Below are 24,697 nucleotides of genomic sequence, written 5' to 3' on the forward strand. Positions count from 1 at the left end.
CACTTATTTTAATTATATTAAGTTGTTCAGTTCTGTTTTAGAATTCATTAGAATCCATTTTCCCAACACCTTGATAAATGATGTGTCTGCTTAAATATATCTCTTGCTATGGAGCAAACTGAGGGTCAGATTGTGAGCAAGACTTAATTGTTGACTTTGTTCAGCACTGGAATGTATAAAAACAGTGAATGCCTTTGAGCAAAAGTCAAGTGCATTTCCTTTACCAATGAACACTCACAACCCAGCTGCACAATCTAAAATTGAAGATACAGCTGCCAGACTAAAGAATACTAAGTTCAGGCTGCAGTTTTATTTTTAACGAATGATGAACTTGAGCACTTGGTCTCTGGTATTGGCCACACAAGTATGTTGCTGATATCACATTTTCTTCCATGAGATGCACCTGTATCTTTCTTAATGGTAGAAAGGATTGTATTTGGGAAACCTGTGCCTAATTTATATTAACAGATACTTGCAGTGGGACTGGATGAGCCGGACGCTATTATCTTGGGTTAAAATTAGGCCACAACTTTATTGCATAGGATATTGAGTACATGTGTGACAGGCACAGAGCAGGCAAGCCAAATCCTTGTCCTTTCGCCCAAAAAAGGCTGGAGCCACGTGTGTGCAAGCTATTTATAGCTATCCCATCACCCAGCATCCTCTTGAGGTTTCCCAGCCCTCGCGATGATCCCCAAGACTGAGAGACTGAGAGACTGAGGTGTATCCTATTTCATCCCCCTCAGCTCTCCCCCCTAAGTCTCCCATGTTATTTCTCCCTCAGTGCTGCCACCCTGAGGGCTGCCACGGAAGCGTCGACTCTCCAATGCGCCCCCTGCAACATGACCCCCCTCTCTAATTGTCGAGGGGGGTGCCTTCCTAGAGTTCCATTGTGTGTTTGTGTTTTGTCATGAGCCTGAAGTGCAGGTTTTTTCATGGTTATTTCTCAGCAAGGGTATGGACTTTCTGAAATGGCTACTCTAGAAAATGTAGAGCAGCCATGCTGTCCCAGTTGAGTGGGAAATGCTTTGTACTGCTAGGATGGCAGGGTCCCCCCCCCCCCCAGTTGCATTATTTCAGGTTGTGGATGACAGCTTACAGCACCAAGAAATTATACAGTTGAAAACCAGTATTTAAGATTAGTGACACTAAACATAGAAAACACTAGACATATTTTATTTGAATTTGTACACAAATAAAACACAGATGATATTCTAACAGCCAGGCTTCTGTTTGAAAATCAAAAGTTTCACCAGCCAATGTTTTAGATCAGTGGTTCCCAACCTGTGGATCGGGACCCCTTCATGGCAGTCGCCTAAAACCATTGGAAAACACCTATTTAATTACAGTTATGAAGTAGTAACGAAAATAATTTCATGGGTCTGGGTCACCACAACATGAGGAACTGTATTAAAGGGTTGCATCATTAGGAAGGTTGGGAACCACTGTTTCAGACGCAACTTATGGATGAAACAGATAGGCAAAATAAAGTGGTTTCTAGCTGCTTTGAAGGCAGGGCATTTAGACAACACACGCCTCAATAGTGGCTGGAAACTGCAACAAAGCTGTGCTCTGGGGTGAAAAGCCAGAGCAAAAAGAAGCTGGGATACTGTGACTCAATGTGGAAAATGCATGTCTTTGCACCTGCATGCAAATGACCTGGCAAGCAAAGCAAAAAAAATGAAAGTGTGACAACCCCAGTGGCTATAATTATAACATACAGACATCAGACAGTCTAACAGTGGGGCATGAATTGACAGGGGCCTGTATTGGGGGGGAGGGGGGCTCCTTGATTGTGCTTTGCCAATGTATCATTTGACAAACCAGTGCACCAATGCACTGTACCAGCAGAGCATTGTATGTCGGAGGGGCAGCCATCCAGTGAAATGGCATCTGGACAGGATGTGGGAGGTAACTGGAGGTCACAAGTGATTTGTTTGTGCAACAGTGTGCCTGCGTGGTGGGGAGGTGACAAAAAAAAAATATTCAGCAGCACAGCTTGGCGCTGTGTTGTGCAGTCAAGTCATGCATATTCAGTCTGTCTTGAGAGCAGGCTGCACAGACAGCATGGTTTTCACTAACTTTCAGAAAAAGCAGGTTCAAGCCACTTTTTCCTGCCTGTCTGCTCCAGTCCCTAGAATAATTTGGCCGAAGCCAAAGGGTGCTCAACAATGGCTCCTTTTCATCCTGGAGAAAAGTGACCAGTGGGATCCCACAGGGCTCTGTCCTGGGGCCAGTGTTATTCAACATCTTTATCAATGACCTGGCAGGGACGTAGCCAAGGGGGGGGGGTTCTTGGGGTCCGGACCCCCCCCCCTTCCGTTAGAAAAATGAATAGTGTGTGCTGCTGCGCCGCCGCACCCAAGCCCCATTATAATGGTGGCACTTAGTCTGGACCCCCCCCCCCCCCTTCCTAAAATCCTGGCTACGTCCCTGGACGTGGATGACAGAATTGGGAGCTTACTTATCAAATTTGCAGATGACACCAAATTAGGAGGAATAGCTAATACTCCAGAGGACCAGAACAGACTTGAAAGCTGGGCCAAAGCTAACAAAATGAAATCAACACAGAGAAATGTAAGGTACTGCACTTAGGGCGGAAAAATGAAAAGAACAGATATAGGATGGGGGACACTTGGCTGAATGAAACTACGTGTGAAAGGGATCTGGGAGTCCAAGTAGACCACAAATTGAACATGAGCCAACAGTGCGATGCGTCAGCTAACAAAGCCAATGCGATTTTAGACTGCATCAATAGAAGTATAGTGTCTAGATGAAGGGAAGTAATAGTGCCACTTTATTCTGCATTGGTCAGGCCCCACCTGGAATATTGTGTCCAGTTCTGGGCACCACAATTCAAAAATGACATTGAGAAACTGGAGCGTGTCGAAAGGAGGGCAACTAAAATGGTGAAGGGTCTGGAAACCATGTCTTATGAGGAACACCATAGGGAGCTGGGGATGTTTAGCCTGGAGAAAAGAAGATTAAGAGGTGATATGATAGCCCTGTTTAAAAATTTGAAGGCATGTCATGTTGAGGAGGGAGCAGGCTTGTTTTCTCTTGCTCCAGAGAACAGGACCCGGAACAATGAATGCAAGCCACAGGAAAAGAGATTCCACCTCAACATTAGGAGGAACTTCCTGACAGTAAGGGCTGTCTGACAGTGGAACACACTCCCTCGGAGTGTCGTGGAGTCTCCTTCTTTAGAGGTCTTTAAGCAGAGGCTGGATGGCCATCTGTCGGGGATGCTTTGATTTGGATTTCCTGCATGGCAGGGGGTTGGACTGGATGGCCCTTGCGGTCTCTTCCAACTCTATGATTCTATGAATTTGAATTGTTTGCAAAAGTGCATGTGCAAATCTTTTTTTTTCCCCTCTCCTAGCCGTGTGGAGTTTGACTTGAATGTAAACAATGTTATAGGAATACGAAATACATTCCTTCTCAGAACCTATGCATACAGTAAGTAGTCTGCACATTTTGTTGTATATATTCAGTTATCTTAAATGTTCTTACTGTGTTTGCAAACTAAGATAGTTATTAACAGAACACAGAAGTCCTTTGTATGCATGCCTGGCAAATCCATTTTATTGCTCTGCTACGTCTCAGGAATCATATATAGGATCAGGCTACAAAAATAGGTTATTAGTTTTGTATATTGGTTAATAGTTCTTTACTCAACAAAACAATATTCTATAACAAATAGCATTAAAACGTGTGTTATGAAATAATATGTATTTAAAAATTAGAGAAAAGAAAGGGATTCACCCAAGGTGACTTTCTGTAGGTTTGAGTGAGTTATTGGAAATTTGGTTATCTGACATTTTTGGTTAGGCCAGGTTTTAGTCAACATGAAATACACTTTTTGGTAGCTATATTATTTATTTGCCACATCATGTTTTCAGCAAAATATAGCTCTAACATAGATTAGTTTCACAGTCACCTGTATCCTTATTCAGGAAGCTATTCCTTTAAACAACAGGTATTTTCTGTTTTTGCCTTCCGTTGTTCAGCAGTACAGTATTTGCCCAGGGAGCATTGTCTGTTTTCACTGAGCTAGTTTTGGCTTTTCTCCCTTAGGGATGTTTTTAAAAAATGTACTTCTGCAAGACCTGGGGTTTCTTTGAGTCTGCTCATATTCTTCTCTTGTGTGAGCATAATGCTGTTTGATTACATAACTACATGAGTATGGATTTGCTAGCGTCAGCATTTTTACAGAAAAAAAGGTCTGAAAAGAAGGCTTCTGCTCAAGGGTTCTTACAATCTCTGCATTTAAACAATTCCAGGAAACAGCAGAGAGAGAAAGGAGCAAATAGAAGGGGGAAAGTTGAGACAGGGAAAGACAGCAAGTGATGAATGTAAGAAAATTATTGCACATAAGTTTGGAAAGTGCTAAAGGTCTTTTGGGATAGATGGGACTTAGGCCCATTCACAAAGGAAAGGGAGTTTCAAGCATAAAGGCTAAGCAATATGCAATAGATTGAATGGAAGAGGCTTTTTAGTAGATGCGAGTCAAATGCATGAAACATCCACTGAGGCTGCATCTGCACTGCAGACATAATCTGGTTTGACACCACTTTAACTGCCATGGCTCAATGCTGTGGGAATTCTGGGAATCATAATTTTGGGAGACATTTAGCCTTCTGAGTGAAAGAGCTCTGGTTTCACAACAAACTACAATTCCCAAAATTTCATAACATGGAGCAATGGTAGTTAAAGTGGTGTCAAACTGGATTATTTCTGCAGTGTGGCTATAGCTCGAGAATATGTTTAGGCTGAAAAGGTTGTATAAATCTGTATATCTGTAAGTCATTCTCATTAGAGAAGCACTTGCTTGCTTTTACTCATAAATATTTGTTTTGTTTACAGTTGAGAGTCGAGTGCGCCCTTTAGTGTTGGTTGTAAAGAAGTGGGCAAGCTTTCATGGCATAAAAGATGCCAGTCGAGGCACTTTAAGCAGCTATAGTCTTGTGTTGATGGTTTTGCACTATTTACAAAGTAAGTATATATTTAGCTTTTGGAATGGCTTTTCCTTTCAAAGTAACTTGTATAGATTCTTCCCTATTAGAATTGCATAAAGCTGCTTCTCAGAACATGTCCCTAAAACAGTGATGGTGAACCTTTTAGAGGCCAAGTGCCCAAACTGCAACCCAAAACTCACTTATTAATTGCAAAGTGCCATGTCCCTCTAACTTTCTAGTAACAAACTCTGGCAAACTCTGTGCTGGGGCGACAGCACATGTGCCCACAGAGAGGGCCCTGAGTGCCACCTCTGGCATGCGTGCCATAGGTTTGCCATCACTGCCCTAAAACATGTTTACTTTCTTATTAAATTCACCCATGTTAAATGGGATTTCTCTTTTCCCTTGAGTGTTTTTTTTCATTATAATCCTTTGGGTAACACTATATTACAGTTCATGAAAATTACTGGAGCATGATTGTTGGGTTTCTTGCTGTTTCTTAAATACAACTAGCAGTGAGAAACAAATATACCATTCATTTTAATGCTATTTTAACTAACTGTATATTTTTAAAAAAATACCATATAGTAAGAAAGAAACCTCTACTGCTTCTTGTTACATAGTCATCTAACACTTAGGCACTTTATTCCTCTAAAAATGCGGTTAGACTGACAACTGTTACACTCATTTAATGAACAGGGAACTGAAGAGAAATTCTTGAGTTCCTAGCCATGAATTGTTACCACAATAAAGATTTGATCCCTAGTGCAAGTCCTTAATTATTTCTGCTGTACCTGTACTATTCTCTTTTTCATCTAATTCTTGATTGCTTCAAGTTTGCATTCTTTATTTTTTTAAAACTCACACACACACACACACACACAGTCCGCCCTTGCCTTATGTGGGGGATCCGTTCTGGACCCCGCCGTGTAAGGCGAATTCTGCCTATGCTTGAGCCCCATTGGAAACAATGAGGCTCATGTGCGGTGGCGCGCAGGGCGCCACGGGGGCACGCGCCCATTCATTTGAATGGGACGTGCCACCCTGCATGCGGCCCACGGCTTGAGCGTGTACGCTCAAGACCACATAAAGTGCGCCCGCGTATAATGTGGGCGCACTGTATGTATATATCTTGAATTCATTGGAGGAACAACAAGATAAGATTGTGATAATATTAAATCTTTTCAGAACTTGCATCTTTTAGGAGATTCTTTTCCTTGCAAAAATTTTAACTAGACAATTGGGAAAATAAAAGTGGGAATCCTTCCAAAGTGTCATATTCTTTCTGTGTTTCTGTTCACCCTGTTAATATAAAAAGCCTTCATCAGAAATTATGATGTATATTTTTAGAGTGTGGTTAATTATGAACATGTACGGTAAGTTCTTTAAACAATAGTGTGTTTTAACTGTACAGCCATAATAAAACTGGTGAGTGATTACAATAGTCTCTGCTGTATTCTTAGGGAATCTACTACAATGACAAATTGGATGACAGAAACATGCTTTAAAATGTCTTCAAAAATAAATTTGGGGGAATCTTTAATTAGAAATAAGGGAGAAACTCTTCAACTCATGTCTTCTCTCATAAAACAAAAGGTGATGTAATAGTCACTTTTGATAACAGAAAAAAAGACATCTGCAGCTACTTTGTTTTGCCTTCTCTCTGAGGCCAGTTGAGTCTTTTGATGTTCAGATTTGTAAGATGACTGCCCCAATACAATTCTATATGGCATCTTTGAATTTGGTGAACACTTACAGAAATATACACTCACTGTTAGCTATTAATAAATTAGAATCAAATGGGCATTCAGCCCAAAGAGTTTTACAGCTTCACTGTGTGTAAAGTAGGGGTGGGCAACTGCAGATATGTTGGGTTTTCGGTTTCACTTCTCCCCAGGGCTGCCCTGATGGGATGTCAAGTCATTTGTGGTTTCATTTCTGGCCAGTTTTTATGAGTTCTTTTATAAAAGGGGAAAAAGTATGTGCAAGTCTTTGGGGGCAAAACTGTTCTGTTTTGCAGCCAGTTTGTGGAGTGGGAGGCAAATAATCACCTGAGTTTTAAAATTTTGGGGTTGGAGGCTTGGAGGGAGCACAAAATGGGACTGTACAGGCTGCCCATCCCTGATGTAAAGCAAAATTCAATTCAAAGAAAAACTTTTGTTAACATATATAACAAATATTCACAATAATTACTTGGGTTGGGATTCCAGTAGGGGTTTTTATAAAGAAATATAATTAGGAAAATAATTTTTTATTTTTATTGGTATGCCAACAGTCTCTGTGGATTGTATCCAGAAAGGGAGGGGATACTGAGAGAGTGATTCATTGCTTGCTATATTGTTATCAGAATCTGCAAGATTAATTTTCACAAAGACTAATGTCTTACTGAAGGCTAAATGGGAATGTTTTCCATAACTACCTAAAAGATCCTTGCAATGAAAAATATCAATGTGCCCATATACATGTATCAGATAGGAATATTACGAATTTTGGGTTAAATGAGTAACTTTCATATTCTAGAATGTTTAAGCAAGTTTCACACAAAACTATGCAGATAATATTGGTTAATTTAAAAGACCTAGAACATGGACATTTAGAATAAGCGTTTTATCCTAGACCTTCAGTTCACACCACTGGTGTAGCTGGTATGTTGTTTTCTGTGAAGTATATGAATCACAGCAACTTTAAACTTTTTTTTTATAGCCCTACCTGAACCTATCCTTCCATCCCTCCAAAAAAATTACCCAGTAAGTGCTTCTTATAAATTACTACATAATGTTTCTTTAAAGACTGATTACCTACAATATGAATGTTGCTATTTAACTCTTAAATTTTGGTAATGGCAAAATATGCCTGTGACCATGATTGTTACAAGACTGTAGTGAACTATCATTGTGTACCTGTGTATATAGAAAGATCCACTGCAGATGGACTCTTCTGCAGAATTTCACACAAGCTAGATTCTGTAAACCAGCTCTTGTCACATAGGATGTAAGGCTCATTTATTTCTTACTTCCAAATGAGTGTGCTTAGGACTGCAGCATATTGTTTTCTAATGTAGCAATATACTTTGTGATCTGTTTTGCATGTAGATTATGTCTGTTATGTGCCTTCATGTTGACTCCAATTTATGGTGACCCTATCATAGATTTTTTTTTCTGGCAAGATTTATTCAGAGGAGGTTTGCCATTTTCATCCTTTAAGGGTAAGAGAATGTGACTTGCCCAAGGTTTTATGACTGAGGGTTTGAACCATGGTTTCCTGGAGTCCAGCACTCAAACAACTACACCACATTAGTTTCTGTTTCTATGGTCCAGAACACACTGCAGAAATAATCCAACTTCAAACCACTTTAACTGCCCTGGCTCAGGAAATCCTGGAAATTGTAGTTTATTGTGGCACCAGAGCTCTCTGACTGAAAAGGCTAAATGTCGCACAAAACTACAGTACCCAGAACTCCATAGCATTGAGCCAGGGCAGTTAAAGTGGTCTCAAAATTGATTATTTCTGCAATGTGTTTTGGACCTATACGTTACCTCCTCCTAAGGTGGTTCAACATTTTAGATTTTTAAAATTTCATTTTTATTTGGTCACCTTCACATACTCCTGAATTGCATTTCTGGAGTATCCACATCACATTAAGTAGGCTTACTTCAGAGTTACTTGGATAGGAATTGTTTATCTTCCTTCCTATATGTTTTTATTACTCTTGTAACAACTCTAGTTGAGTATTTAGTTATTGTACTTCCTGCAGTTTACTGCCAGGAATAACCACCGAAAGAATTGCCAATGAACCAGATTAAAAAAAAAACATCTTAACTTAATGAATTTGATTGTTTCATGTTGTTGGGAAGAGTGGGTTCAGACAACCAAATGCTCCTCTCTAGAAACTTCCCCATCCTTGTAATTTGAAAACTAAGCATGCCTCCAACATGCACATGATTTTTTTTATTACCACTGTATTAAGATGTAGACCATTGTGTCCAAGACTGTTAAAGAATGGGATGCACTTTCTTTTGGACTGTTACCCAACCCTGTACCCTCTACAAGCATGTAGGGCCTTCTTCCCCTTTGGAAAGATTTTGAGTGAGAGACCACTCAGTCTGTACTGTATTTATTTAGCAGTTCTTGCTATAAATAAGCAACTTTCATTGTGTGATCTGGATTTTTTAATGTAGACTTGTAGGCATTCTTGCTGCCCCAGAGAAACCCAGTTGGGGCTGTATGGCTTCCTGCAGTGGGGTGAATGGCCATAGTAAGGCATAATTCTCTGAAAAGTAACTCAGGGGCTATGCACACAGCTGCAAAAGAGTGTCTTGGGGGTGGAGTGGGTGTGTGACATCAATATGACACATGTCCGAGCTGTGCATCCACAGTGGCATGAAGCAGAACCCCGCACGGTATCATGATGCTCCTCTGGCGCTGCGTCCGCACGAGGCAGCACCAAAGGAGCACAGGAAGGCCATGGCTATTGTGCCGTTTGTAGGGCGCTTTTTGCAGCTCCTTTTTGTGCCCTGGAAAGGCCACATTGATGTGTGATTGCTGCAGCCCTGATCTGGCTGTAAAAGGGGCAGCTGGAGGCCGCTCCTTAGGGGCTGTCTGCACAGCCCCTCAGTGAGACCACTTCTAGAGAGGAAGCCCTGCTAGTCTGTTGTAACAGAAATAAGTAAGAGCTTTTAGGCTCCTTAAAGAGTGAGAGATTTATTGTGCCTGAGCTGACTTCCAACAGGTGCACGAAGTGATCATGTCAGTAATATCTGGGGAGGAATTTTTATAGTGAAGCACAAAATGTTGCCTAAATACTATATAGGTACTATATCCCAATTGATCTTGAAAATTAGACAGAAGCAGCCCTGGTAAGTGCTTGAATGAGAGTCTGCCACCAAATACCAGGTGCTGTAGGCTATATGTATTTATTTTGTTTATTTAGACTACAGTCCGTCCTTGCCTTACGCGGGGGATCTGTTCCGGATCCCGCCGCGTAAGGCGAATTCCGCCTATGCTCAAGCCCCATTGGAAACAATGGGGCTCGTGCGCAGCGGCGCGGCGGCGCAGTAGCGCGCAGGGCGCAACAGGCGCGCGCGCCCAATCAATTGAATAGGACGCGCCGCCCCTTCCGCCCTGCGTGTGCCCCACGGCTTGAGCGCGTATGCTCAAGGCCACGTATGGCGCGCCCGCGTATGGCACGGGCGCGCTGTATATATATACCCCGCTCTTCATCCACAAAGGCTCTCAGATTGTCTTACAGACTGTTAATTTCACAGTTCATTGCCCTCAGGCTTACAATCTAAAAATATATAACAAAAAGGAGAGGGGAATGCAGGGGGGAAGGGGATGAAGTCCAGCAGATACTGCTGGTTTTCCTCAGCCTCCAAGGCCAGGGGGGTAGCAGTTGACATGGTGGGAGGGCCTTTCAGCTTCTTCTTGGGCTAGGTATGGTGGAGCTCTCCTTCTCTGCCCTCAAGGCCAGGATGGTAGCAGTTAAGATATTTCAGAGGAAGGAACTGGCAAAACCCCTTCTGAGTATTCGGTGCTTTAAAAAACCCAATGAAATTAATGGGGTCTACTTGAAAGGATGCACATGCATACGTGTGTATGCACACACAGTGAACCCTCACAAGAAAGTACTGTCACATTGGCACGGTATACACGTTGCTAAAGTGCCGTGCTCACGCTATGCTAGGGTTACGGGACCTAACCCTAGCACGTACTGGTGGTGCAATAATGGCGGCGCCCTGTGTACACGGGTGCCACCATTATGACGTAACAGATGCATAGCATCCGCACGTCGCACCTCGCCAGGTACATCATGAGTGCACCATTGGCACACTCAAGACGTAACTGGCGCGGGGAAAAAAGAACCTGCTTTTTGCAGGTTCTTTTTCCTTCGCAGGGAAGCCATGTGGTTTGGCAGCGGCGGCTTCACTGCGGAGGAAAAACAAGCACTGGCAGGCAGCCGTTTTTCGGCGGTCTGTACTGCACCTTAGTAATATTGGATGGTATATGAATGCAGAATCTAACAAAACTAATAGATTTTCTTTTCCAGTAGACCCCCAGAACTAATTGGATTTGAAAGTAAAAGTATAGGTGCCATCTTATGTGGTGCTATAGCGAGGAGGGAAGGGGGATTATGTGGCCTTCCAGATGTTGTTGTACTACAACTTCCATCAACCTTAGGCAGTATAGCCAGTGTTGAGGGATTAATATGTATAGAGGATTTGTAGCACCTTTGAGACTAACTGAAACAAAGAAAAAGAAAGAAGTTCGTAGCACGAGCGTTCACAGACATTAGTCTGCTTCTTCAGATGCTTATGGTGGAGTGGAAGCCAGGGACAGACAGGAGTGCAGGGATTTAACTGAAGAAAGCTGGAAAGGAATGTTGGTCAGCAGTACTCACATTCAAAAAATACTGTGGAGGTTATATTGTATTGTAAAAAGAGGGCGGGGGTTTACATATTCTTACAATTGGTGTTGAAAAGGTCTGTGGTACAAGGTAAATTATCAGCCAGGATGAAGTTTGGTACATCTGTTTTATCCCATTGTTTTTAGCCACCTCCACAGCTATCTGCATTCTAAAAACCTGTATGGGTAGGAAGGGTGTTGCAGAGGAATTTCAAATTTTAAGAATCACTGGGATCCAACAGAAGTACCCAGCTGAACATGACTATTGGTTTTGTAAAGGGAAGTATTAAATCAATAACTTTTCATCTTTCAACTATAATGAATTTTTTTTATGATTTCTTCCACAGCTCCCCTATTTCTATATGTGTAAAATAAGATGTGTAGAATAAGAGGATATCGTGAACATCAAAAAGAACAAATTAATGGGTTCTAGAACAGATCAAGCCTGAAATTTCTCTGGAGGAAGAAATGACTAAACTGAGGCTGTCATACTTTGACCACATCATGAGAAAGCATGACTCATTAGAAAAGGCAATAATGTTAGGAAAGGTGGGGGGAAGTAGAAAGAGAAGAAGACCACATACTAGATGGATGGGGTCAACTAAGGAGGTCATGGGTATGAATCTACAAGAGCTTAGGAGAATAGTGGAGGATAGGGAGACTTAGAAATGCCTCATCCACAGGGTTGCCATGAGTTGATATTGACTTGAGGGTAGTTAACAACAAGAATAAAATTTATTCACTGCTTACCATATTGCTTGCCTCCTAGTTACTTAGTTGTGCAGAATCACCTCTCCAGTAAAGCACTCACACTCCTCGTATCTTATTTCTCAGCCTCAGATTGTAATGCTGCTTTATAAAATGCTGATTGTGCACAGTTAAGATGTCGCCTATAAGTTTCACATTCTGTAAGGATAGAAGGAACAATGGAAAAACTTTTTTGGCATGGGCAACATTTAAGAATCCAAAGATGTGGCTGGATTTTGGTGAACCTATGTTTTAGTTTAGTGTTAATACAGCATTTCAAAAATTTCCTGTGGTTTAGTAAAACGATTGGTTGCTTTACTGTGTAGTTTCCTCTCTTGTACATGTCCACTTTAATGTTGTAATAACTATTAAATTTTGTATCATTTTTGAATATGTAGCACTGATTATTAATTTGACAAGATTTTATGTTCGGTTCAATTCTGAACGGAATTTCATATATTTGTAAACAGTAGCTAGTTCAGAACATTTTGTGGTTACACATTCTAATAATTTGTTGCAGAACTAGTGAAGGGCATGCAAAAAAAAAGTTGAGCATAACGAGATGGATGAACTTTTTGAACTCATATACTAGATAGGCAGGTACCAAAAGAAGATGCTCACCTAGTTAGTGTCTGGAAACCAGAAGGTTTGGAGTGAATATTTGCTCTACATTAGTGTTTATAACACAGAATCAAGCAACAACAAAACATTCCATTAGAAAAAAAGAATATGTGTTTGCTTCCTACTATTATTCTTGCAAAAATCATATTTGCAGAATTCCAACATACTGATAAACCTTATATTGTGTTCGATCAAATACTTTCTAAAAGAGCAAGATGGAGCAAACGCAGAATAAGATGCACTCTACTGACAATACACGGAGGAACATTTGACTAGGCTCTGTGGTCTGTCATATACTTGTTCTGAAATATTCAACCTCTGTCTTGCATCTGTGCATCTTACATTAATACATAATAATTGGTCTTTTGATGATCTGGTTGCATGGTTATTGTCATGGGGGCTGAGCAGATGAGCCAGGATACCACAGGCTCAGCCTGTGCTATCCTGGTCCTGGTTCTCACCTAAGTTAGTACCCTGGTGGGTGCAGGGATGAGTCCAGGCCTCAGAGAGAGAGAAGAATGCTGGACCTGATCCCCTCCCCCCATCATTCCCTTCTCTTTTTGTGTCGTGTCTTTTAGATTGTAAGCCTGCGAGCAGGGAACCGTCTATTATCCCCTCTGTTGTAAACCGCTCAGATTTCCAGTGATTGGGCGGTATATAAATAAATCCTATTATTATTATTATTATTATTATTATTATTATTATATCCCTGTCCTTGTTCTGACATGGGTGGGACCTGCTACCAACATGTGATCCTTATCTTGCCATCGTCTTACTTGGAAAGCCCCCGTTGCGGCGTCTGATATGGAAATGTGGCACCTGACTGCACCCACATGGTCAGCCGCCCTGTTTCTGCATCAGAAATAGTGATGGGGGACATCTGAGTAAGCAGTGACAAGGTATGGAGTGCACTGTGGCTGTATAAACAGCCACAGTTTACTGTGGAGTTTCCAGGAAACTCCACAGAAACCCAAGGGTAAATTACCCTGGGCTATCAGCTGTTTACTCCAGGATCAGACCAAATCCACCAGATCCGCATCTGGTCTGGCAAGATTAGGCCTGATCTGCCACCAGGATTTTGACCTGTGTTGTCTGAACTAGACAATATGAGGCCAGGGGTAATCTGGACCTTTTAACCCATTCTGATAACCTCCTGGATGTTTAAAAAAATGGTTTGGGCTTATGAGTTGACATATTTTGGCTTGTTAGATTTGTGGTAAACATGAATAGTTGTAAATATGCTGTGATAAATGGGAGTCCCTCCACTTATCAGGGTCTTCTCCCCAACTAACAAAGGGTCATCTGGGAAGAATCTCTTGCAGTCTAAGAAAACCAGACTGGTAACGATTTTCCAGAGGACATTTTCTGTTGCCACTCCAAAAATCTGGAATACCTGCCGGAGGAGATCTGCCATATAACATCTTTGGAGGCCTTTAAGGAGGCAATAAAAATGGATCTCTTCCAGCAGGCATTCCCAAATTGACCTCCTTGGAATGTTCACTCCAATGGCATAGCTGTTCCCACCAGACTGTGATCGCGATTGATTTTATTGGGAGCATTTTATTGGGAATTGCTGTTTTAACTCTATTTTAGGGTGGGAGGGAGTTTTAGGATGTTTTGCTATGTTTTTACTTGAGGGTTGTTGTGTAGCATTTTTATTGTTCTCTTGTTTGTTGTTACCCGCCTTGATCCAATACAGGGAGAGGCAGGATACAAATAATAATAATAATAATTATTATTATTATTAACTGTGGGAGGGTTTACTATACGGTATGAGGAGAATTACATCACTGGTGGTATGTAGGAGATCTTGCAGCACCTTTGAGACTAACTAAAGAAAGCAGTTGGCAGCATGATCTTTCATACACTTAAGCCTACTTCCTCAGATGCATTTGGTGCAGTGGTGACCCGGAGACAGACTTACATATGCCCTAGGCATGTGAGAATGTCAAGTTGAATTCAAAATCCTTTGTGTATGGAAATGAGGCGGCAAGCCTAGTTTTAACAATGGTCATTTGTGAACAAAGGCAATGTAAAACTAGCCTTTGTGCATGGAAATGGCAAGTTTACATTGCCTTTGTTCACAAATCGCCATCACTAAAACTGGGCTTGTCACTTCGTTTCCATACACAAAGCATTTTGAATTAAAATTGATATTGTTTTGTGATACGCTGCTTCTTCTCTATCCCGGATCCATTGCCAGTCATTTCCCTTGAGTGATTCTGTGTTTCGTTTTTTAGAATTCTTAAATCTGACATACCGTATATATTTGTCTATAAGTTGACCTTGTGTATAAATCGAGGGCATGTTTTGGGGCCAAATTATGGATTGGGACATGACCCGTGGATAGGTTGAGTGTAAAACTTGGAACCTTCTTCAGTGTGTGTATGTGAGTGGCAAGAAGGAAGCAGCAATCAATACGAGGCTTTAGTGTTTCAGCCTTCACTCTTGAGAAGCAAAGCGTTCTGTTAAGCAGCAATCACTCAATCACCAAAGACTCAATCTGCTTGGATCAGAACAGAAAGAAACTGCATGGGGAAATCTGAAAGAGCTGCTATCACATTACCATGCTGACCCATAAATAAATCAACCTGGGATTTTGGGTTTAATTTTTGGGCATAAATTTTTAGACTTATAGATGAGTATATATGGTACTCTAAAATCACCCGCATGGTTCGCTAAAATAATGACATCTGTGCTTTCTGTTGTTTCAGTGTACACAAACTTTGTTTCGTGCACAGCATTATTAAAAACGTTATGCATAAAATTACTGTCAGGCTATGTGTATAAGGAATTTAATGTTTAGACTTGGGTCCAGTCTCCAGGATATCTCATTATGTATATGCAAATATTCCAAACTCTGAAAAAAAAATCAAAAAACACTATTTTGGTCCCAAGCATTTTAGATAAGGGAGATTCAACCTGTATAACAAAGGTCATATTGGATGTAACATTAACTGTCTTTGCATTTAACCCTCATCTTTATTTGTAAAGAATGCAAACTAGTGCCAATCTTAGATACATCACTGCTAGTCAGTTGTTTTTCTTTAAAATATCAAATTTTGACAGGATTGCAGCAGAAGAGGAAATGATTGAACTCCCCTTCCCTAGCTGCTGCACTCCTGATAATTATCTGCTTCTTGAGCAGCTGCTGTTTGCATTTTTAAAAAAAATATGCATATTGATTTTTCCTGCACCTTTCCAGTGTGTGTGTGTGTGTGTGTGTGATAGACATTTCAGAATGTGTTGCACAATTTTTGAGACACTGTGTTTTACCTCGTACAACGCATGGATTGTCTGGTATAAAAGTCTCTTTGCCTCTTGGTTTATTATAGTATACACTTAACTGCTTGTTAAATAATCACTTGATAGATTATTGTCTGTACCCAGGGTCTGCTCACTGCTGATAATCCAGCAGGAATTAATAGTTTATGATAATTTACCAGGATGATAATTCAATGTATTTTTCTTGCCCTGTAATGGAATGGCTTAGGGTAAAGAGTGAACAGAATCATTCTATGCCAACTCAGAGTTGTTATACAACCTAACTGTGCTTTTGTGACTAACATTCAAGTTGAACACAGGAGATGAGCATTCAACTCTGAACATCTGTATTTTCTTGTGCTAGGCTTGAATTTGTTACTAAATGTTGTAGTTCTCAAATTGTATAGCGGTAATGGATCTCACAATAGATGCGAGGACAAATAAAATAAAGATTTCCAAATGCTAGATAAATAAATAGTAACATGGTTTTAAGTCACTTTTCAGTTTGAGGTGCAGCAGTAATGGATTTTTTTGCACTTGATCCACTCTGGCATATAAAATGAGCTTTTATTAAAGAGTGGTAAAAGCCTGGATTTGATTCCCTTCCACTTTTTTTTTTCTTATGGTTGAAATGTGGGATCTTTTCCAGGATTAGTGATAGCTACCATACAGTGGTGTCACTCAGGTTGGCATCACCAGGTGTGGTAACTCATGGTATCACCCCCTGCAGGGATCTCCTTCCATTGCACACCATACAGAATCTTAAGTAATGTTTTTTGTACTAATGTACTCATGCATTGTAATTCCCATATGTCACTGAAAGTAATGGCAATAGTTGTGACATAAGCAACTAGAAAAATTATACCTTTAAATTACATTATCATATGCACAGCCTAAATGTATTTACTGTATGTGTGCATTGTTTCATGTGGTTAAAGTGAAAATTTTGTAAGATATGAAGTTTTTAAAGAAAATTTTTAAAATTTCAATTTTTAATTTTTTTAAAAAATATAATTCAACAATTTTTTTTAAAAAAAACCTGGGAGTTCCTCTTTCTCTTCCCACTGAACTCTACTCCACTCACACCATCTCTTCATCATTTGAAAGGGACACAGGCGAATGTCACAGCCCTTTTCTGCCACAAACCCTGTCGCTGCTCCTGTGCAATGCCAGGTCTATTAACAACAAGACCCACATCCTCCACGATATGTTGGTGGACAGTAAGTGTGACCTGGCTTGCATTACCGAGACCTGGCTTGGGCCTGAAGGAGATGCTGTGTGGGCTCAGACCCTGCCTGCTGGGTTCTCGGTGAAGGACCAGCGCAGGTTAGGTGGGCGGGGTGGTGGTGTGGCCTTGATACATAGGAACACCGTCTCCCTCACCAGGAACCACATCCGACAGACCTCCTATATCGAGTGTATTTACCTGACCCTAAAGGCGAGGGACAGTCTAGGGATTCTGCTAGTGTATCGGCCACCCCGTGCATTAGCGGACTCCCTTAACGAGCTGACACAGCTGGTCGCTGAGCTGATGATGGAGACGCCCAGGCTTCTTGTCCTGGGCGACTTCAACATCTCTCTCACGGCCAGCCATGTTCCATCTGGTGCGGCTCGGGAATTCATGGATACCATGGCGGCCATGGGCCTGTCCCAGCTGATACAGGGTCCTACGCATTGTGCGGGTAATACTCTCGATTTGGTCTTCTGTTCGGATGCGGAAAATCCGTGGGTGGAAATAGCTAATGTTTCCCCCCTGCCATGGACGGATCACTTCCTGGTAGAGGTGAAAATCAAGATCCCCCCCGGGGGTGGTGGACCAGTTAGGATGGTCCACCCTCGAAGGCTGATGGAACCTGAGAGGTTCCAAGAAGCCTTAGAGAGGCTCACGGTTGGAAATGACGGCGACTCTGTTGATGCCCTCACCGGTATTTGGAATATCGGTCTTTCTAGGGCTATACACAGTATCGCTCCCAAGCGCCCTTTCAGGCCTGCTTCTAAACGTAAGCCCTGGTATACGGAAGATCTCCGGGCAAGGAAGCGGGTTCTGCGACGGCTAGAGTACCGTTGGCGGAAACACCTTTGCTTAGACGACAAGGCTCTCCTAGACCAACTGTTAAAGGACTACGGAGAGGCAATACGAGCAACAAAGAACTCGTTCTATGGTGCTCGTATTGCGTCCGCTGAGTCGCGTCCGGCAGAGTTGTTCAGGGTGGTGAGGGAGCTAACTCAGCTCCCTCCCGCCCTGAACCAGATCCTTGAACCTACTAAGGCCTGCTGTGACCAATTTAATGACTTTTTTGCGGATAAAACCTCTCGCATAAGCGAAGGTCTGAACGCTGACATTATAGCAGAACCTAGGGTAGAAGTGTCCAGAGCCTCTGTGGACTATGTTAAACTGGATCAGTTTGAGTTGGTGAGTACCGAGGATGTGGACAAGATCCTCGGAAGTGTTCGGAAAACAACCTGCTCTCTTGATCCCTGTCCCTCGTGGTTAGCGGCCCAGGGGGGACCGGCGGTAACACTATTGTTACGCCGGATAATTAATACATCTTTGAGGGATGGGCAATTTCCATCGGATCTTAAATTGGCCATTGTAAAACCGATCCTAAAAAAGCCCTCCCTCGACCCCCTGGTTCATAATAATTATCGGCCTGTCTCGCTGCTACCATTTTTGGGTAAGGTGATCGAGAGGGCGGTTGCGATCCAGCTTCAGGCGGTCTTGGATGAAACGGATTATCTGGACCCATTTCAAACTGGCTTCCGGGCGGGTTATGGGGTTGAGACGGCCATGGTCGCCTTGGTCGATGATCTCCGTCTGGGCATCGACAGGGGAAGCGTGTCCCTGTTGGTGCTCTTGGACATCTCAGCGGCTTTCGATACCATAGACCATGGTATCCTTCTGGGGCGCCTGGCAGAGGTGGGGATCGGGGGCACTGCGCTCCAGTGGTTCCGGTCCTACCTCTCCGGAAGGTCCCAGATGGTGCAGCTGGGAGACGTGTGCTCTGACGAGAGGCCCCTTAAAACTGGGGTTCCTCAAGGAGCCATTCTGTCTCCCATGCTATTTAACATTTACATGAAACCGCTGGGAGAGATCATCCGGAGACATGGGGCGCGGGGTTATCAGTACGCTGATGACACCCAAATCATTTTCTCTATGTCTCCGACTGATGCAGTGACTGGGGATGGCGTCTCTCCTCTCGTGGCCTGTCTAGAGTCAGTAATGGGCTGGATGAGGGAAAACCGACTCAAATTGAATCCAGAGAAAACGGAGGTACTAGTGATAGGTTCTCCTGGTCCAGGAATGGCGGTGGTTCCACCTGTCCTGAACGGGGTCACGCTCCCTGTGAAGGACTCCGTGCGCAGTTTGGGGGTGCTTCTTGACTCGTCGCTTCACCTGACAGCTCAGGTGAATGCGACGGTCAAGAGCACCTGTTATCAGCTTCGGCTTATTCACCAGCTGCGCCCATACCTGGCCCAGAGGGACCTAGAAACTGTTGTACATGCTCTGGTAACTTCGAGACTGGATTTCTGCAATGTACTCTACATGGGGCAACCCTTATACCAAACTCGGAAGCTGCAAATGGTGCAGAATATGGCAGCCCGGCTGGTCACTGGTGCTCCCAGGACCAGCCATATAACACCGGTTTTGAAAGACCTCCATTGGCTGCCTATCCGCTTCCGAGCTCAATATAAGGTGTTGGTGATCACCTATAAAGCCCTAAATGGCTTGGGCCCAGGATACCTAAAGGACCGCCTCTCCCCGTACATTCCGCCTCGCACCCTCAGAACGTCTGGGCAGCAATTACTGAAGGTGCCTGGGGCTAGGTTAGCCTCCACCACACGGAGGACATTCTCCACGGCTGCCCCAGCCCTTTGGAATACGCTGCCCACTGAGCTCCGCTCGACTACCACCCTGGCCCAATTCAGGAAGGACCTGAAAACCTTCCTGTTCCAACAGGCATTCCCCGACTAAAATCCTGTGGGCCTCCCTCCTCTTCCGTGGCCAAGAGGTTGGGCTATGGGGCTTTTATGCCTGTTATTTTAAATGGAGGGCTGATGTATTTGTATTTTAATCTTTTGTATTGTATGGATTGTTTTAATCTCTGTTGTAAGCCGCCCTGATCGCAGGAAGGGCGGGATATAAATAAAAATTTTATTATTATTATTATTTATTAAAAGGCAGGTATTTGGGGAGCAGTGGTATCCACCCCCATTTAGGGTGTCAAAGGAAGAATGATTGGCATGGGCCTGGGAAGCTGACACTTCAGTTACTAGGGTTTTATTTACTGTTTCTAGTTCTTGCACAAATGCCGTTTTTTTAACTGAAAATTCAAATATATAGAAGTCTGTAAACAAGTAAGCATTATATGCCAGTATCCAATAGTGCTGCTGTGCCTGCTGAAACATCTTTTGTTGGCCCCATGTACCCTAAAATCCATTTTTGAGAGCGGAAGAAACTCTAGATCAGACCTTCATGTCAGAGAAGCCTTTGGACATTTGGGGGTGAGGGGATCCTGAGCCTACCAAATTATTTAATGTATGATTAGCTTTTATATATATATTAAAAAGCATTGAGTTTTCAGGAACTATGATATCAATTTTTTTTTTTTTCATATTTGGAATTGCTATAGCTTTCACGGCGGCTTACTTGGCCTTGAGTTGTATGCATCTTTATTCTTGATAACATTTTAACTTGATGTAGTACCATGACATATACACTAAATTAGATTCTTCTCTCTCTCTCTCCCACTCCTCTCCCTCCCTTTCTCTTTTTTACAGGAATCTTTTGATCCTACTATGCAGCTGCACCTTGTACATCAGGCTCCATGTACCATTCCTCCTTATTTTTCAAAAAATGAAGCAACACTTGGAGATCTGTTGCTGGGCTTCCTGAAATATTATGCCACAGAGTTTGAGTGAGTAATTAGCATTTCATTTTAGTGAATTCTTGCATGTCTGCTTTGCTTTGTTGGTTTATACTGGGTCCAGATTGGCTGCAGTTTTCAAATGAAGTGAGGATCTTTTATTTCCATTTAAGGGAAGGGGATACTTTCCTTTTTAATTAAAAAAATCCCTATTCTAAAACAAACATGCATAGTGAGAAGCTAAGGTTGAGTAAAAGAGTGCTTTGATTTGGCTTATATGAAACCACATTGACTGTGGTGGTATTTAAAGGAGCACCTTTTCACATTTGTAGTCCTATGTCTTAACATCTATACAGACTTGTTTGATGCACCTTTTATTCAGAGATTAAATGGGATACAGTAAAGTCTAAGTCATTCTCTGCAGCATCATGGTTATAAAATCTCGTTCCTAGAAAGGTATGGTTCTTTTTCACTATTTCCTACCTGCTGCCCAATACTAGTTGGTACTGTATTTCTCTTGCTGTCTTGGCTCTCAAAGCAGTTCTGAGACATGTCCAAACAAAATCTTCAACACCTACTACCTCATGCAGTTTAGCAAATTTCAGTGTGTTTATCATGATTCATAGGTGAATTATTGTATTATTGAATTATCATATACAAATACACATCTTCATATCTTATCTACGTGCATGAATTCAAGAATTCTTTTGATTCTTTCTGCATATAACTTAATTTGTATGAATTTTATTTGTACTGACATGACTTTAATTGTGAACTGTTTAAAAAATACTACAGTGGTCCCTCCATGTTTGCTGGGGTTAGAACTCCCATGAATGTGGAAAACAGCATATAAAAACACTATTCATTTTACTTAAGAGAACACCTCTGTAGGAATCTCCAGGTCCTCCAGTGCAACTCTATGATTAACATCTGCCAGAGGTTCATCATAGAATCATGTTGGAGGACCTACAAATGCCTACAGAATATTTTCTCTAGGAACTTGTAGGTTCTCCAGCACAACTCTATGATCAACCTCCAGCAGAATTGTGCTGGAGGACTTAGAGATTCCTAGATAGAACATATTAATCAAAACCACAAATAACCAAATCCGCAAAAATCAAAACTGCAACTGTGGAGGGCCAACTGTAGTTGGATTAAATATGGGCTGGTAATATATTTTGGAGAGAGGTGGAAAAAGAATAGCTCATTGAGTCTTGCATTTACAAACTTTTTGAAATTTGGAATATTCAGCTTCCTCTGCACTTCTGAGGTCATTTAAAATCTTCATCATTTGCAGTAAATAGCAAACCAAGTGTTTTTCCAAGTGTCTTTCTTTGTATCCGTGAGGTTTACCAGGGAATTTTAAGATTAAGTGATTTTTTCTTGTTTCCCTGTTTATTAAAATTGTCACTTAAGAGCATAGATGACATTTAGTAAAATAATTATTTTCCCAGTATATAAGGATATAACATCCTGGAACTTGGGTTGCTTCTCCCCATTTACTTCTAGTAGGCAGGACAAGATTAAAGAGGGACTATCCCATGGCCAAGTGGAGGAGCAACCCCCCCTTTGTCTTCATTCTTTTCCTGCCTACCGCTCCTGAAGGATAAAAATCTTTCACAGAACACCGTTTCTATTAAACTACCAGCATGAGGGCTTCCATCTATCCCCATCTTTGCCACCAAATGTGAGGACCTCTTCTTGTCCTACTGCTGTGACCTTAAATGAATGCCCTTGTGATTCCTTTCTGAGCCTTTATTCATTTGATCTCACCACCACTACCCTTCAACCACTGTTGCCATTACAGAGAGCATATTGTAGAAACTCATTCAGACCAATAACACTGTTTTCAGAGGTACAAATGTATAATACAAAAAATAATTTATTAAACAGAATTTCAAGAGAAAGACTACTTATTTAAAACATCTAAATTCTGACTAACACTAACTCTAATTCACATCTCACACACATATTCCTAATATCCTAATTTCAACACCCACATCCCTCCCTTTTTCTGACATCTCTCTAGCCTTTTTAAAATCCCATCAATCATCTGTCATTCTCACAATTCACAATTCCATACTCTTACCCCCTCCCAACAGATTTTAAACATATTTTTATAATCTTATTACAAATATTACACATATAGTACACCCATAACCATACTTTGCTTTAATTTCTCTAATAAATACACAACCTCTTTTTCTTTTTTTCTTCTTTTTTGCAGATCATCACAATGTTAACTGTAGATTACTGAGTCACTTAAAACATTCTATATGTTTATTATTTTTGAGCTGTGTAACACAGTCAGGATGACCTTTTAAATCTAAGACTATCGTTAATCTGTATTTGAGTAGATAAACAAAAATAAGTGTGGATTTGCTATGTGGTCTTTCATGTGTAGATTGATCAACAGATCAGATTAGAATCAAAGAGTCCTAAGCCCAAGAATTACATTTGAGTACTAAAAACGGCCAGACCTTGCAGTCATTACACACATATACACTCACACACCCCAGTTAATGTTTCTTATTTCAGTGGTAAAATTTAAAATGGCAGGAAATCACTTCATTGCTGCTATTATTAAATAATTGGAAATCAGAAATCATTGCTCATATTATATATATATCATTCGGAGATCTATCAACAGTTCTAGAGAAATCGTTTGCCCACCACTGCACCACTGCTTTAGGACATAGGTAAAGGATTGTGTGGATAACCCAGTGGGATCCTGTTTAGAAGTTGGATACTGTTTCCTTGATATATTGTGCAACAGAAAGAAATCACTTTGCTTTGCAGATAAGCAGTGAGGAGGGTGTGGGTATGTGTGCATGCATCCTTAATATCAGATAGAATTGGCCCTTTCTTAAGTGACTACCTCTCTGCTTAATTAGGAAAACCTAAATTATGCTTCTTCCTTTGGTTCCTTGAAGTAGACATGTAAATTGGTAGAAACACTTCGGATTGAAAGCAGTTTATTAATTGTTTGATTTTTTATATATTTTTTATTTTTTGGTTATGCTGAAGATGCAACTGCGTGTGTGTGTGTGCGCGCGCGCACTCTGTTAGAAGCCAGATGGATTCTGCAAAAATGTTTAGTTCAATGTGCAGCAGAATGACATTACTGCCTGCTGTGATCTGCTTAATTCTGTTACATAACTTTCCCCCTTAGCTTATTTTTCTTACATTTATTGACAAGTTGGGATGTAAGCCAGATGATGCTGTAACATTTCTCTTTCCTCTGACCTACATTTTCTACTGGAACTTTGCAAATAAGAGTCATCCAGCCAAAAATGGGGGGTGTAAGAGCTCAGGACTAATTCTACCCCTCTACACATTTCCAACTAGTCTTGTGCAATCTCTCCACATGGCCCTACTCTACTAACTAGCCCCGTTTTTCTTCGTTTTTCTCATCGATAAGATTCATAACAAATACGGTAGCATTTCTAAGGAATATGGAGAAAAACTGACTTCTGTGTGTACTTCTGCTTCACTACTAAAGTTTGGGAGCTATATTTATTCGCTGCAGCAAAGCACTGTACTTATAGAATAAGTATATCTGCATTACACAGTTTTAGTAGTTTCATACCATTTTAACTGTGATGGTTTCATTCTGCAGAATCCTGTGATACATAGCTTGGTGAAGTACTTATAATTATCTGCTGGAAGTCCTATTGTTATAAGGGTAGTGAACTATTGCAGTAGGTTCCTGTACAGAGAAAGCTAATTATTTTGGCAAACTACAAATCTCAGGGTTCTGTAGGCAGGGGTCATAACATTTAAAGTGATATCCATCTGCTGTGACTCAGTAGCATAGATACATTATATGACTATTTCCCC

At 41.4% G+C, this 24,697-nt stretch overlaps 1 protein-coding gene across 5 annotated transcripts in view; it reads left to right on the top strand.

Annotated features, from left to right (window-relative positions):
* The window catches only part of TENT2 (terminal nucleotidyltransferase 2), a 57,298-nt gene that overhangs the window by 26,955 nt on the left and 5,646 nt on the right, over positions 1 to 24,697 (top strand). For all 5 annotated transcript variants that reach the window (XM_089494753.1, XM_089494749.1, XM_089494740.1 and 2 more), the window contains 4 exons: positions 3,383 to 3,459; positions 4,867 to 4,995; positions 7,662 to 7,705; positions 20,772 to 20,908. In XM_089494753.1, the coding sequence (XP_089350879.1) occupies positions 3,383 to 3,459; positions 4,867 to 4,995; positions 7,662 to 7,705; positions 20,772 to 20,908 (387 nt within the window). The remainder of the gene's footprint in view (positions 1 to 3,382; positions 3,460 to 4,866; positions 4,996 to 7,661; positions 7,706 to 20,771; positions 20,909 to 24,697) is intronic.

This window comes from Sceloporus occidentalis, unplaced genomic scaffold (assembly GCF_023333645.1).
Source record: "Sceloporus occidentalis isolate IW3139 unplaced genomic scaffold, rSceOcc1.0.p SCAF_1, whole genome shotgun sequence".
NCBI lineage: Eukaryota > Metazoa > Chordata > Lepidosauria > Squamata > Phrynosomatidae > Sceloporus > Sceloporus occidentalis.